Source organism: Scleropages formosus, chromosome 13 (genome assembly GCF_900964775.1).
Source record: "Scleropages formosus chromosome 13, fSclFor1.1, whole genome shotgun sequence".
Classification (NCBI taxonomy): domain Eukaryota; kingdom Metazoa; phylum Chordata; class Actinopteri; order Osteoglossiformes; family Osteoglossidae; genus Scleropages; species Scleropages formosus.
In genome coordinates, this window is record NC_041818.1 from 7249080 (window position 1) to 7265129 (window position 16050).

Consider the following 16050-nt stretch of genomic DNA (forward strand, 5'->3'; position numbering starts at 1 on the left):
CAGACAAACAAAAAACAATATAAAATACAAATTTAAAAATCTTTCTTAATGCATGACTACACATGCATTCATTTTTTTAAACAGTTTCTTATACATTTCTTAAAACATAAACTTTAGGTTGGAATTTGAAAGTAAGAAAAACTAACTGCACAATTATAAAATCAGCACCAATTTATATAACTTTATTTAAAATGTAGATACCCATTCCAACACTCTAATAAGCCGTATATATGCTCAGAGACGTCCCCCCCCCACACAAATGTACGATACCAAGCTCTGCTTTTCATAAGAGACACAATAGAGTGTGGCACTACTGGGGAGGTTCCCCGCTTGTTTCCCTAGGATTAGTCTCTCGGCAAACAGGTAAAATCTTTGGGTAAGCTTCATTGATTACTACGACGCGGAGACATCCCCAGTCTCGAGCACTGCGTGGAAACCCTCAGCTGCGCGTTCAGCGTTTCCAATTCCTCTGCCCAGCGGTCGCCATGCTCTGCTGGCCTGGTCACTCGTCTCCAAAAAGTAGAGTCAGCATTCACATGGGAGGGGGGGGCGATTTATAAAAAGGAGTTTGGAGGCCTCCCTCGATTTTGACACATAAGATAGTTTTGAAGAATAAAATCTCAATACTATGATGAGCAAATAACCTGTTTATAAATTACTACTTTACACCTGATTACGTACTATTACAAAAAGGGCTATACATAAAGTTTTTTTTATAAGTTACAAAAAAAGTGAATCCCTGTTTTTTTTTTTCTTCTCCCCCCCCCCCCCCCACTCTTTTTCTTTACTTTTTTTTTTTTTTTTTTTTCTTTTTTAGAAAATACCACCACAATTCTGAGATCCCAGGAATAAAATGAACAATGCCTTCACACCACATCACATTTCCCTCACTTTAAAACAGATTTCATATATGGCTACAAAGTCATATTCCACTTTCAAAAGTCAGCCAATGTGTAACTACAGGGAAAGCTTACCCAATGATTGCAAGTATTTTAGTAGTTTTAACAAGTTGTTTTAGAACAACAAATGCTGCCTCTGGATGCCGTTGGAGTCCATGAAATGTGAGAGATTCTCTACAGAGAATATCTGCACAGCATCTAGAGGTTTACTTTCACAAACAAAACTGTCTTCCTGTATCCTCCAATTTTAGCTTAGAACATTGAAACACCAAGGACCTATAAGGAGGGGAAAAAATAAAAATCAGTAATTGTTTAACAAAAACAGTGGCATCTGCTTAACATTTCACGTGATCAGAAATCAACTCGCATTGCTAACAACTTAGTAAAAACCTGAACTAATACAGAAATGAGTTATATTTTCGAAACCCGCTCTGATTACACCCAATGCCATCTAGTGGCCATGGAAGTGTACATACTGCATGTGTGTGATATGTTTTAAATAAATACACCATTAATATATTTTTAGGATTACTACAGGAAAAAAAAAAAAAAAAAAAGGCTTGTAGTACTTTCCAGTTTTTTTGAGCTCTGCTTTCACCACACCTGAATACTCACAGAGAGAGAGAGAGAGATCACAGCACCAGAGGGGCAGTATTCTGCCAGCCTCTGATTAGTTGGGTTTTCATGGAGCAGTTGAAAGCGACTCACAAAAATTCAGATTTTTGCTTATTTTTTCCCACTGTATTTCCTTCTGTGTTGCTCCTTTTGTGCAGCTTTTCATTTTTTGTGGCTGGGCCCTGGGCACTATACTAAAAGCCATAAACTGAGCAGTGACATAACGAGGCTTATGTGTACATCATGTTTAATTTCTAAAGAGATATTTTTTAGACTAGCACATAAAGAAGATGTGTACACCAACTGTCCGTGCAAGATAAGGAACAAATGACTATTAGCTTACAGACTCATCCATGATAGAAGCAGGATCAAAAAAGTCCGGCTTGAGCTCCGATCGCTCCCGACGATTTTTTGATGGAGGCTACAGTGTGGAGAGAATACAATTAAGAGGAACTCACAGTATCACATACTTTGATAGATTGCATTTTGCTATTTTTCCTTCTCATTTTCTGTGTTTAATCTGCTGTGAAGTACAGATAATTTCAGGAATATGCAGCACTCATGTTATGGCTTAAACGGAAAGAATGCTTATTTTTTAAGTGTAAAAATTCCACAAAGAAATATTTTTAATATAACCTACCAGATCAATATCCATGGTGTCAAAGTCCATGCCTTCGTTGAGGTCCTCAATTCGCCCTTCAGATGACATCATCACATCTTCAACGATGGGCTCTTCGTCATCCTCCATAAGTCCAGTGCTGCGGCGACTGAGGGAAGGCCATGAGACATGTGGAAACTATTCGTTTTCGGCAGCTTGGACTCTTCTATCTGTTAACTAAACTGGCCTCTGAGCACACAAGAACAAACGTGGCTCACGTGGAAAGTGCACATTTGCAGCATCATGCTTACATGGCGTGTTGCAAGTTGCTTCGGAGCTTGGCGTAGTTCATGGCGGCGCGCTCCTGCTGCTGCCGGACCTCCTCCTGCCTCTGGGCCAGCATCCAGGTGACCTGCGTGCTTCATGAACACCAGCGGGACAAGTTCATATCGCAACGCAAACCTGCTCTTCATCATCAAGTAACAAAGGAACCCTCATTCCAACAAGGTGTTCAGTCAGAAAGACACGACCTTAATCTGGATCCATGAAGAAGCACTGAGGAGCTAAAGCAGAGTATGTATTTCTTTGCGATCTATTTCAGTAAATAAAATGACAACTCCTGCAGGCAAAGGTAGGCTTTTACGCTTATGATCACCCACACTAGGGAAGGCACAAGTGCGTACTTGTAGTCCATGGGTGTCTGTGGATGGTGCGGCTGAGGGGTTTGGGGTTGGGCATGCTGAGGCTGTGGCGGCTGCTGCTGCTCTGGGGGCATGCCGTACACCCCCATGTAGCTCTCCTCAGGTCGTAGCCTCTTGGGATCCCTCATCACAGTTGAAGTGAGGTGGGGTGAGGGCATCATGACGGGTGTCTGCATTGCCTGCTCCCGGTTCATCCACACGCCATCACTGCTGCTGCTGCTTTCTTCAGCTGAGAGAAACATTTGGGGGGGGGGGTGTCACACACATGGCCAAAAATGGCACCACTGCTGGGCTGTTTATGGCTGCAGTCCCGCTTTTCTTATAGAAATTCCGCTTGAAGCTCTTTGGCAGAGAAACACCTCCCTTTTCATAGGCTGCTCTCTTGTTACAGAACAAGAGTAATTTGCAAAGCTGAACTGCTGCACGCACACACAGAGCAACACTCCCTTAAAGCGCAAATCAGCTGAGAACAAACTCACCTTCGGCCAGTTTCCGCTTGGCATTGGCTGGCTTGGCCTTCTTGCTGCGTGCAGTAGAGCCGCGGCTGCTGATGCCACTAATGACAGACATGGTGTCGTCGTCTCCTCCTGCCTGCAGGGAGTTCCGGTAGGAGATGAGGGGGAGCCAGCAGTCCTCCCGCTGCAGGGCCATCTGGAAGGTCATGAACCTCTCCAGGTACATGTGCCTGAGGAGAGACAAAGCACGCGTTCAGCGTTTTGCACTCTTCCCATTCTGGCATCATATCTGCAGGTAGCTATTTTGCTTGGAACAAGGGCAAGTCCTGATATACTTGAACTGTGAGTTTTCAGAATTACCAGAACACAAGGCCAGAAATACACTGTGGAGCAGCGTGGGGTCCCCTGCAGGAATTAAGTATCCTATCATACTCTGGATTCATAACGGAACGAACCGCGTGGAATTGTTCATTTTTACACAAGTGTCTGTCGTCACAGCCACAATGCACGTGCAGTCCAGATGTCTACAAGGCAGCAGGAGTGCCATCTAAGTCCTCATGATGGCCAACACTGGATTTTTATACACTGCCATCCAGATGTAGGGACTGGGAGCAGTGGGGACACTGCTATGAATAGTCTACATTTATACAGGTACTCTGCAGAGTCCTCAGGCTTCATCACTAACCCACTCTCAGTAATATCCTATGTATGCAGATTGTTACCTCAACAAATCAATGTTTTTTTTCCCCTCCCCACAATATATACATTTTTGTAGCATAATGAGTTATGCCCCGTTGTTGTAGTCTATACATTAAAGTACAATACAGCACACCAAGGTACAGCATTTCCATCCCCGGCTGACTTACACAGTCCGCTTGTCCTGCCTCATCAGCTTGGAGGAGAACTCGCTTAAAATGTCCAGAAATGCTAGATTGACAGGAGGATGGCCTTCTCCTTGAGGACTGGGCTCCTTGAACGCAAACTCGATACCATCCCTGCAGTCGAGAGAAGGCACTCAGACTGAAGTGCAGGCAATCAAAATACAATCATATTTAAAAAATTTACTATTTTTACATATACTTTACATTTCATTACCCTATTTAACCAGACAAACAAGCTTTAGAAAGAATGCTCACAGAAGACTAATGTAAAGCCCACTGCTTATTAATTTATGGACTGTTTCATGGCTTGAGAAGGATTTCACAAATAACTCTGGAGTACTTCACAGTAACTCACTTGTGTAACATAGCAATAGCTTCTCTGGTCTTCAGCTGATCCAAGCCGAAGGTGAGCGAGAAGCGACGGGCAAGCTCCTTAATGCCGCAGAAGGCTGAGGATGAGCGGTCAAAGTTGTACCCAAGGTCTGAAAGCATTTCGTTGAATAGCTAAAAAAGAAACACAGGAACGGTCATTAAAAATTCACATTTTCATTAAGTTACATTTATGCTTACTTTGAAGTATTATATTGAAACAAGGTCATATAACACTTTGATAAGTTCTGACCATACCTGTTGCAAACTTAAGATAAGGGTTTTTGCACACTGGATTTTATCAATCTGCCTCGTTTTGCTCATAGTTTCCTTGATGATATCGCCATAATCGTTGTAATACTGCAGAGAAAAGGTGATTATCAATGCACAGCTCCAGAAAAAAAAAAATACATTCAAGCAAATAAGCGAAGACCAAAATACACACTTACCCTCATGTATTGCTTAAATATGTCCGCACCAGTTTTCATCTCCACCACGTTATAAATAATTAATTTACAGTAGGCTGCCAGCAGGTTTCGTCTTTTATGCAAAGCTTCAATTTTTCCCGCTTCATCATCTTGCTGACCATCTGCTTGCAAAAAGGAGGGGAAATAATGCAACCACACCTCAACTACGACCTGTTGATTTTCCAACACGTGACTGACATTCGTAAGCATTTGACTCCCTCTGGTGGACCACACCACGACACACCATTTTCACACAATTGTGACTTCACAATGCTTCCAGTGATGGACACAATATAGAAGTCCAATTTAAAACACTGATCTAGGCCCATTCAGGTGCACTGTACGTGGCTCTTTCACCTGTGCTGTTGCCATCGTCATCCTGGTCAATAAACACATGGTCCAGGATGAAGCTCAGCAGCTCTGACTGCAAGGAGGGTTCTGGCGAGTAGACAAGAGGTTCAAGCACTTCACGTCCTCCGGACACGATCTGGTGACTGAAGATTAGAAGTATGTCGCAAAGAATGGTGAAGGCCTGGCAGGTGAGAGAAAGACAGACTAACGTGAACAAATAACCCAGCGAAGTAGCAGACTGCATCTACGGTCAAATGACAATCTCCTAAATCGTCACACGCGTTACAACAGCGCGCTTACGATGTGTCTCCATCAATACGGACCTGCTCTTTGACAGCCGTGTTCACGTTTGTAAGGTAGCGCTGGCACATCAAACAGAAGGCCCTCATCTGCCTCTTCAGAGTGAGCATATCCTCCTGCAGGTCACAGCACTGGTCGGTCAGTGGGCAGGCAAAACCTTATTAAGTACCCAGTATTACATTAGCTACTCCATCTTCCTTTCAAGCCAAACTGTGGATTCTGCACAGGCATACAGGTGACTAGTGACAGCACGGTCTCTCTGGACATTTACTTACTTTCTACTATAGAATGACGTTCATGAAATGCACCGATCATAATTTGATAGTTAATAGGCAATGCTAGAAGGGGAAAAAGTTTTTTTAAAAAAAACAAAAAGCAACATTGAGGACACGTATACGATTACAGAGTATTGCTTCGACGTGTTATATGAACATCAGAATCATAGACTTACTTCAAAAAAAGGAAATGGTAAGAAAAAAGGTGTAAGGTGGTAAGTCCTAAGTTTTCTGGTGCTTAAGTTTTCTGCATCATACTAAAGTGAAACTATCACCACAAAACTAAAAGCTAAAGCAAAGCATTACATGTTTAAAACAGAACTAATCAAAGTCAGACAAAAAAAGCATGGCAATCATCGATACCTTTTTAGAACTGCCTTCGGAGACCTTGGCCAAGCTCCACAGGATGACATAATGAGTGCACTGCAAAGCGTGGATGACAATCTGGTGGTGCGAAAAGAATGGCAGTGTGAGCGTAGGGTCTTCGTAAACTCTGAGGGTGCGGCTCATAAAACCCGTGTGCTGCTCACCTGCTCCGGCATGTCGCCGTTCTCAATGCCCGCATTCAGTAACTTAAAGTTGCTGGTGAACAGATCCCATTTGGAGAGGTCATGTGCACTGGTTGAAGGAAGGGGGGGGGGGGGGACATTAAGTACCTACTTTGAAAACTTCAGAAGCGCCACTGAAGCAAAGTTGAAAACACATCGATTCCAATGTTGCGCTCCCTCTGATGCCCTCAAACCTACTTATGGAAAGCGGTGATCCTTTTAAGTGTCGATAAGACCTGGTAGGCATCATCCTCGTCAAGTTCGTCTCCCTGCAAAAGCAAAACTTGTCAGCACAGCTTCCACACGCGTGCAAACCCTGCATAGAGCATCCTCACACCACATACACACTCCCATTCCAAGCATCCCCCACAGCGAGGTTTCCCTAGCTCTACTCTCACCCTGCACTCTCCACAGAAACCCTTCACCCGCATGCCGATGTGCACCAACAGTATCTCATCTCACCTCCTGCAAGAAGTCCTCCAGCAGGCGGTTGAATTTGTCCACCTGCTCGTCCAACAGCTGGCTGCGAGCAATGTTCACCCTGTTGAAGATGGTGAACTCCTCGTTGCACAGGGCGTGATATGTCTTGGAACACGTCTCTAAGACTTCGGTGTCCGTGTGTTTCGCCACTATTTCCCCAATTTGCCGTAACAAAGCCCCCAAGTGCTAAGGAAAGAAGGAAAAACATCCCGTTACAAACGAAATTAATTTGAAGAACAGGTACAACAGCAAACATGACATATCCACATATGTTAGATACTTTTACCTGATAAACATGCGCTGTTACACTGGCCACCCTTGCAAAGTGTTCTAGAGGAGCTGGATTAACTTGCACTTTGTTAATTCTAACTGTCAAACCAAAGCAGTCTGAATGGGAATATCCATCTGAGCAAGCAAGACTGCTGAACACACCGAACATTAAAGCACACTGCTGTGCATCTGAGTAACACATCTGGGAGCCCCGAGGGCACTGTGATAAAACAGCTTAAGAGGACGACATTGCACACTTGCCTTCTCTAGTCGCCCTGTGGTGTAGATTTCCAGATCAAAGAACTGTGGGAGCTGCAGAAGATTGGTAACCTTCTCAGCATCTACAGAGTACTGTGACGAAAGGAAAAACAGCTTTTAACATCGGTCGAGCGCTGAATGGGTGAGCGTGGCGAAGAGCACTCAGGTTCAGTGGCCAGCATGAGTCACTGGACTGACAGATAACGGTAAAATAAAAGCACACCTTGGCAAGCAGCGAAGGTAACGCCACGGCGAAGAGCTCCGTCATTCTCGTGCGATCATCAAGCTGGGTTTTTTTTTCCTTTGCTGTCAACACCTGGAAAAGCAACTCAGAGAAATCAATGACAACTAACCTGAAATCCACATGAAGTCCTGTGACTGTTTCAGTGAAAACGCCTCTGGTTACACATACACACACAGACGTGTTTATGAAAACACCTGTGAGATGAAGGTGTAAATTAGCAGAAGAGGAAGGTGGCCTCACCCTCTTCCCCGTTCCTCTGCCCACGGGTGGGTGACACTCGGAAGCCTGGCGAATGGTGCACAGCATGATCTCGATGAGAGCCGTCTCCTGCCGGTCACTCAGTGCTGAAACACAAAGAAGATGAGATGTGGTGACCAGCAGAAGGCAGATGGACATGCCTCAAAGGAGCCACGCCGAAGGGTCAGAGGAAGAGAACTGCTCTGTTCACTCCTGGATTGATAGAAGGCTCTGAGCCATCGGACAGACCAGGACACGCATGAGCCCACTCCTCACCTTCCTCGCCCGGCAAGGGCTCGTCGAGCAACAGGCTAATCATGCACTCCCAATCCTTGAGCAGATCCGAGGCGCACTCCCACATGCTGTCGACCAAGTACGCCGCATGCTCGTGGAGCTGCAGGGAGAGGAAAGGCCCACATCACTGATGACATGAAGGTGTTGCAAGTGTTGATTTATTACACCGCTTTACTATTATGTCTCCCAGTGCTCCCAACAGAATCACTGTTAATGCATACTATGTAAAACTTTATGTAGCACCAAACGTATAAATATTACATATTTTGTTTATATAATCACATGCTGAAATGCCTTTCATGTGGTTTAAGGTTATTTCTAGGGCTGTCACGATTACTCGATTGAGTACCTGGTTAAAAAAAAAAATCCTCGAGTACAATCTGCCGTGTCGAGTACTCGACAAAATGGCGGCGGTGCACAGACGAGGGTCCGTGCAAAAAACGGCAAAAAATGTCAACGGTGTGGGAACACTTCATGTTAGAAGAAAAGAATAACATAGTTGTCTACATTCTGTACAAAAACCAACTTAAATACAATAACGGCACATCTGCAATGCTGCAGCACCTGAAAAGGCGACATCCAGGCGTAACAGATGCTCCGCCAGCACGGTAAGTTCACTACTAGCTTTAATGATTTCGAATACTCTTAATTTGCACGCCGTTTTACACACAAGAGCGAACATGATATATGTATATTTGCATTATGAAGAGTTTCACCACTTAACCACCCGTCAGAGAGCACAATTTAATGGAATGTAGATGATAAACTGACGAAATGTGAAGTTAAGGCGTGAATATATCCATGTTTCAAAATGTTCACATTACTTTTCATCACGATTTCATCCAAACTCCCGCTTGGGTTAGCATGTTTGATGGTTACTAATCACACAAATCAAGGAATTATAACCTTTACAAAAATTAACCATGGCTTTACTACAGTAAACACTGTTTAACTATGGTATTTGCTGTAAAATCGTGATAACCACAAATTTACTATAGTCTTAGTAACCATAGCATAACGATGATATTTGTACTAAAACTATGGTAATACAGTTAATCAATCTGCCAAAAAACATGATTACTATACTACTAGAATAAATCCATGGTTAATTTTCCTATTTTTGTCTGATTACTCGATTACCAAAATAATCGATAGTGACAGCCCTAGTTACTTCGTGATCCTCAGCACACACTGGACAATGTGCTTTAAACGCTGTCTGTTTAGAATGTCTTCCAGGATGCTTCTTTAAAAACATTTTATCCTGCTACTACCTTATTGCTCTAAGTGGATCAGTTTCTGAAAAAACTAACAGTGCACCTGCTTACATCACTGAATAAACACAGAAATAACACAACACACAGCACAGCTCCACGTCCAACATTAAGGATATAAAGAAACAGGATCTAAAGGTGTTATAGAAAGACACCCATTTGTTGGCAATACTGGCACCCCTCAATTTACAGACATCATTTTTATGCAGAATGGCAGTAGTATAACAGCCCTTGGCTTTTGAAAAACAAAAGGCTGCCTGTTGCACAAGTGAAACGGAAGTGCAGTAATGTACCACGGTTGTGCGTCTGCCTCTCTCCATGTGTTGGTGCTTAAGGAATTGGAGTGTTGCTTTAAGAGAGTAAGGCACTGAGGGAAGCGTACGAAATTCCACAGGAGTGTCCGTCTGCCATATAGGGAGTGTAATTTAATAACTGCAGAGACAACAGAGCAATTAGCAGGAAAAAATTAGCTGATGATTTTTCCAGTATGTAGGCTCATTTTAGCAGCAGCGAGCAGTAACTCTGGTGCTGGAGTTTCAGCGCAGACGGAAAACTACCTTGGATTTTCCAGGCATGGTCTGGAAGCACGACAGCAACGGTTATAGCTGTAATGCACTTGTATATCGTTTTCTGAGAGCATCCATCACTTTAGAGAAAAACATCTGCTCCATAAACCAATGAAAATGCAAACACGTTTGATATTTTGCTGAAATCGTGTGCTATTTGTATGTTTTAATGTTCTTATGATATTTGGGAAACTTGGTATGGAGTTTTCAGATGGGCGAGGAATGTATTTTTTGTCCGAAACATCGATCGATATCTGAATATCTGAACTGTTCTCACGAACAGGTTAATTTTGGAAATACTGCATTCCTGGTACATTTTCAATGCTTCTTATGCTGTGATTTCTACTTTTCTACTTTCCTAAGTCATTTTAATTAATTTATTAGAAATGCGGAATCACACAGAGTTGGTATTTTATTTCTTTGCCGAAAACATCACTCAAAACTGCGGAGTATTGAGCTGATATCACCTTATACGCTCTGCGTGCTTTTTCTCTACCGCGTTCCTGTTTTCAAGTGTCATCTAAAAACAAGCTCGCTTTTTCCATCACAACACACCTGAGTTTGCAGAGGCATCCTAGGCCACATGACAGAACAGAAGCACCAAGTCAAGAATGTAAGCACACACCAGGGGTACGTTTTACAAAACAAGAATATGGCGATGGCCTGGGGAAAACAGCATCAGCACTAACAATAAAGTGGACGTTCTTAATAAAAGCTAGAGCAACTCGTGTCTTTCTCTCTCTCTCGCTCTCTCTCTCAAGGCAAAGCTGTTCCGTGGCAGCTCGAAACAAGAGCACTCGTCACATATGAGTAAACACTCGTTTGAATTGCTTGTTTACAGATACTACTCTGGTCCAAAGAACACGCTGTGTCCCATGCAGCACGCTCCTGCACTGCCGTCTGCTGTTTCAGCACGTGCCCTACTGTGACGGCGCGCTGTGTGGGCATGTGCACTGCGAACAGGGCTTACTCACTGCACGCTGGTTAACTGCCCATCGTATTCCATACGATGTGCTCGTGGGTGGACCGTACGTTGGTTACACGGCAGCGTGCCCACAACAGTCCCACACTGGTAAACAGTGGTTCGCAGTACTGGACTTCCCAAACATAAACAACATTATTCATTTGGCCAAAAAAAAAATTTGCTGCAGTCGCTTTTTCATGTAGTAACTACAACCTGGTCGTTCGAGTAAAAGATTAGTGGGTGGGAATAAATAACACAAAAATACCAACAACTGCTGCGATGGAGTTTATTTAAGAGCCGTATTGAACGCTAATTAATAGATTCAGTTTCGAAGAAAACCAGAACTTTATGTTCAGCTTGAAGGGGAAAAGTACAATGACCTAATGTGACTGACTTGTTCATAACAACCAGTCAGTGAGTTTGTCCTGTAACACCAGGCAAGTTTTCAAAAAAGGGGGGAAATAACTTGCTGAGCTTCTTATTTTCATTTCCTCAACCTTACCTCGCTTTCCAGAAAGAAAAAGACAGTGGTCTTGATGAGGTTAGCATTGGGACTCTGCCTCCCCCTCCTCTTCGGCATGGTGTCCTCCTCAGAATCCCTGTGGCTGAAGAGCCTGCAGTGGGCGGACACACACAGAGCCCAGTGTGTTGACACACACATCTGCATGCACATGTTTCTAAACGCTAACACACAACTGACGCCAAAGGAAACCATGAAGGAAGGGTTTGTGTTCACACACAATGTATGGCTCCTCAAAGGAGAAACACCACACGATATCAAGACGTGACGTTGCCTCTTTTTGAAACGCAATCCGTCAGAAAAAAGCCTCGCATCTCAATCATCCATGCATGTAACTCCAGCTAATTGGGAAAACAGTGCTCTTTCACCTTGTGCTCACTGGGATTAAAATTCACTAGCAGCCAATGGGAAAGCACGTTGTGGGCGTGAAGGCAAATTACATGTCGGGTCCCCAAAGAACAGAAGAAAAGTTTTCACAGTTCCTACTCCAGTGGAATGTGACTTCTTTTGACTGGACTTCCCTCACTTTGTGTACAGGCACCTTTTCAACACTCCTGTTCTTTTGAGGAGAAATGAAAACAGACCGAACTGTCTTTATGTATTCGTTTAGCTATATTTCCCTCCAACGTGACTCGCAAAGTTTAGTATACAAGGAATGATGTACCCATTAATGCAACAAGGTGTTTTTTACTCATGTTAAGTACAGTGATCTAAGTATATTGAGCAAAGGTACAGCAGGAGGGGGATTTGAACCAGCAATGTTCACACTAAAAAGACGGCAGCACTAACCACTACACCACATGTTGTGCATTCCTCTGCCTAAATAAACTTGTATCACATGGAAGGGTACTGACTTTTTGAAGAGGAATTCTCCCGCCGCGACAGCGACCGGCCGGTGGGCCGAGTAGACCAGGTGGTACACACTCTCGCAGTCCTCAGCAGTGAGCACCTCGTCGCTGCTTCTGTGGGATGCAAAGGAAACCAAGCCGATCACACGGGGCGGACACACGGAGGGTCATTGTGTAGTTGCATCAAATAAGATTCGTGCACGACTGAAGGAAAGTAACTCACTGTAGTACAAGAGTAAGGAGTTTTATTGCTTGCACTGCAACATCATACTCCTTGTCCAGTGTCATCGACACAATGCGATCCTGTTCAGGAGAAGCGAGCCCATCAAAGTCAAGTTCAGAACCGTAAACAATGTGATTAATTCAATATCCGATGTAGAGCACTAGTCAAAATTTAGAGTGCATCTGGGCAACCTGATCTATATTTTCTGGGACAAACTGGTCAGAAAAGTGATGGCAAAGTTAACACACAAGTACCCCAAATCTCTGGAAACTGCTACAGAAGAGCTGGGAAGACGGATCAGTTGATTTCTTGCTCACGCTTGAAAACGAAGTGCTCGGAAAAACTTGTTTCTGGGAAGTTTACTCAAACTTTTGACTGGTGAACCGGCATTAGTCCAGTAAACACAAACTATTTTTACAGGACGCGTCGCAAAAATGCCAACAGTTAATTTGTGTAGAGTGCAATGTGTGAAGGCACTATCAGCAAACTGAAGTTACCTGCAACACTAAGAGCGCATGGTGTTGCTCACACAACGTTGCGCGTGCAGATGCCTGTGTCACAATGACAGGCAGAATTGTCGGAGAGATCTGTGTTCTGCGGGTGTGGAATGCTGAGACGCGGAGAGGCGCTGCGCTCACCTTGAAGCGGCTGGTGAAGAGCTCCAGCTTGTTGTTCAGCTCCCGGTTGTAGTACAAGCCTTGCAGAGCGGTCAGGCACTTGAGCCTCACCTCGCCTTGCTGCAGCCAGCACCAAAGGCACCGTGTCACACCTCATCTCCTTCAAGCACAGCCTGGGGCTCAAAGCAGAGGACAACCTCTGGGAAACAGCCTTACCTTGTCGTGCATTGTCCACCCCACGTACTTCAGGTAGCTGTCGTTGAGGAATGCGTCGCTGTACATTTTCATCCACACTCCGATCTCCTCGATGCAGACGGCACGGATTTCTGCTATTGCATCGCTGTGGATAAGACGGTTAAAGAGTGACAGCTCTGTCAAGTCTGCGACTAGCGCTGTCTCGTACTACAGATTACACTGGCTCCTCAACATACAAACGCATCTGGCATCTTAAAGATGTCGCGACTTGTTGTGTCCAAAATGACATTTACCACAAGACAAAACTGGTAACGGCTAAACGATACAGATTCATTTGCTGGTTAGGTTTTGTAAAGCTTTCGCATACAGTTGCATTAAATCTTTTGGAAGATTTAATATTTTTAACTTTGCAATATTAAAGCCAATAATAAAATTTCTGAAAATAGACATGCCTCCTTGGAAAAAAAAAAAAAACTCATGTTCAGTGGCAATTCTTTACCGATTAATCTCACAGACAGACAAAACTGGTTAGTGGGGGCAGTGTGACGCTGCCGTTGTGTTTGTGCGCTGTGCATTGCCACCTATTACCTTGTCATGTAAACACAGGTCAGCTCTGCTACAAAGAAAACTACTAAGAAAATTCAAGAATAATAAATCCCCTGTTTTCAAGGGCAGCAGTGCAATTTGTGTGGCAAGGGAATAAATGCAAGGTGCAAGTCAGCTAAAGCCACTGAGTAAATCCTTCACGAAAATCTGTTTAAAACACGCATAAAATAAACTTTAAAAAAAAACTCAGCTCCAAATCTGAATAAGGTTTTATGCCCAGTTACATTAACAAAAAACACAGCAGAGAAATACATACCGATATCTGTGAACAAAAACACCTTTGAATATGGCGTTCATCATGTTTTCAATCTCATCTTGGTTTTCTTGAAGCTGAACCCAAAAAAAAAAAATGTATCATTTAATGAAACAGCCATCATTTACCTAATGTTTTCTTTTTACACAGCTTTCACTCAACTAGTGAACATACTGTCAAATAGAAAAAATTACTGCCAACATTTTATTTAAAGATATAATAGGGCTTGGTTCTGTGCACTCCATGCACTACCATGCCATTTGTCAAATTACACAAGCTAGCAGATGGTATCCCAGCAGGCGATGCTGTTATGTAACTCAATGTTAATTAATACTGCCAGCTAAACAGAGCTAGCACTCCAAGAGGCCCCGGAGGATGCGCGCGCACACACACACACACCACAACCAGGCTCACAAACACTGCTGGTATTATATTCAGCACTACCCCTACACAGACCTAAGACACACCTAACACCTCGAGCCCACAGGGGAAAGTTCAGGTTTTCCTACCAACTGATCAGCCACAAAGACTTATGGGATGACAGGTATGGCTTCGGTACTCAACATTGCACAGCCAGTCTTTCGGGGGGGAATTGTGTGCTGTTGTGGAGATCCTTCCATCCTCACTCACCTCTTTACGTTTCTGCAGGAGCAGCTCGAGCCGGTCGTTGGCTCTCTTGCCAATGATCTTATTCCGCTCGGCCTCATACTGCCTCTGTGTGTTGTCCATGTTGATGCTGAGGTTGAGCGCCACATTCACCAGGGCTGTCATCAATTTCATGGCTGCGGGAAGGTGAGGTCCTATGTGAGCTCATGCACTAATGATGCCGCTCCTCCAGAAAAGCTCATCTCTAACAAGGACTAAGATTCATTGTGAGAACCATGTAAAGCTCACAAGCTGTGGCGCTGCAGAGTTGGTTCTGACCTGCTAGTGTGCTGGTGTGCCGGAAGGCCCGGACCTGGGAGTCAGACAGCCCCGTCAGCAGCGAAATGACCGTGTCCATCATGTACTCATCGTAGATGATGCTGTACTGGCACTGTCGAACCAGGACCCCGATGAACTCGCAGAAACTCGATTTGAATTTCTTCCACTGTGGCCCTGCCATGGTCAGTGGGTAGTCACCACTGTCCTGAAAATTAACACAAATAAAAATATTTACAACATACACACCCTGGGTCAGCAGCATCTAAGCAAAGCGCAGACCAAACAAACCACAGAAAATGAAGCGCTACTCCAAGAGAACAAAGAATCACGGTCACCATCATTAAAATAACTGATCACATGGAGTCAATACACACTACTTTAGTTTGCCATTACAAAACTCAAAACTTCCTTCATTAGTAGCTATGCCTCAATAACTTTCTTAAACAGATAAACAATACTGTCATATCACACTATTGAAAAGACGCAAAAGTACAGCGTACCTCATCAAACTCCTCCGTCATCTTTCTGATGATTTCAGAGTTCTGCATGTGTCGGAACATCTCTCCAGTAACAACACCTGCAGCGCAGAGTAAGACATTAAAGCACACAACTGCATCTGACGAAAGACATTAACATACACGCAAAGTGTTCTTTATTGTGTTCATGACTGTGAAATGCTCGTACCTTTACATCCTGAGCACTGGATGAAGAAGTTGATCAGGTCGAGGAGTGCTGTATCTCGGTCGTGCTTGTAGGACTCAATCCAGTCGTCAACGACGGACTGCAAGTACAAAGTAATTCCATTGGACAAGGAGCTTGTT

At 43.9% G+C, this 16050-nt stretch overlaps 1 protein-coding gene across 3 annotated transcripts in view; it reads right to left on the bottom strand.

Moving 5' to 3' along the window:
* Nucleotides 1-788: 788 nt before the first annotated feature.
* The window catches only part of stag2b (STAG2 cohesin complex component b), a 33663-nt gene continuing 18401 nt past the window's right edge, over nucleotides 789-16050 (bottom strand). For all 3 annotated transcript variants that reach the window (XM_018737279.2, XM_018737282.2, XM_018737280.2), the window contains exons 5-34: nucleotides 15914-16010; nucleotides 15730-15806; nucleotides 15230-15434; nucleotides 14936-15087; nucleotides 14309-14382; nucleotides 13468-13591; nucleotides 13273-13371; nucleotides 12635-12714; nucleotides 12418-12525; nucleotides 11546-11657; nucleotides 8225-8342; nucleotides 7952-8055; nucleotides 7691-7783; nucleotides 7471-7560; nucleotides 6922-7125; nucleotides 6658-6728; nucleotides 6442-6529; nucleotides 6275-6355; nucleotides 5660-5752; nucleotides 5343-5517; nucleotides 4968-5107; nucleotides 4777-4878; nucleotides 4505-4653; nucleotides 4135-4263; nucleotides 3293-3498; nucleotides 2796-3042; nucleotides 2424-2531; nucleotides 2155-2281; nucleotides 1858-1935; nucleotides 789-1175 (exon numbers count right to left, since the gene is read on the bottom strand). In XM_018737279.2, the coding sequence (XP_018592795.2) occupies nucleotides 1152-1175; nucleotides 1858-1935; nucleotides 2155-2281; nucleotides 2424-2531; nucleotides 2796-3042; nucleotides 3293-3498; nucleotides 4135-4263; nucleotides 4505-4653; nucleotides 4777-4878; nucleotides 4968-5107; nucleotides 5343-5517; nucleotides 5660-5752; nucleotides 6275-6355; nucleotides 6442-6529; nucleotides 6658-6728; nucleotides 6922-7125; nucleotides 7471-7560; nucleotides 7691-7783; nucleotides 7952-8055; nucleotides 8225-8342; nucleotides 11546-11657; nucleotides 12418-12525; nucleotides 12635-12714; nucleotides 13273-13371; nucleotides 13468-13591; nucleotides 14309-14382; nucleotides 14936-15087; nucleotides 15230-15434; nucleotides 15730-15806; nucleotides 15914-16010 (3555 nt within the window). In that variant the 3' untranslated portion in view covers nucleotides 789-1151. The remainder of the gene's footprint in view (nucleotides 1176-1857; nucleotides 1936-2154; nucleotides 2282-2423; nucleotides 2532-2795; nucleotides 3043-3292; nucleotides 3499-4134; nucleotides 4264-4504; nucleotides 4654-4776; nucleotides 4879-4967; nucleotides 5108-5342; nucleotides 5518-5659; nucleotides 5753-6274; nucleotides 6356-6441; nucleotides 6530-6657; nucleotides 6729-6921; nucleotides 7126-7470; nucleotides 7561-7690; nucleotides 7784-7951; nucleotides 8056-8224; nucleotides 8343-11545; nucleotides 11658-12417; nucleotides 12526-12634; nucleotides 12715-13272; nucleotides 13372-13467; nucleotides 13592-14308; nucleotides 14383-14935; nucleotides 15088-15229; nucleotides 15435-15729; nucleotides 15807-15913; nucleotides 16011-16050) is intronic.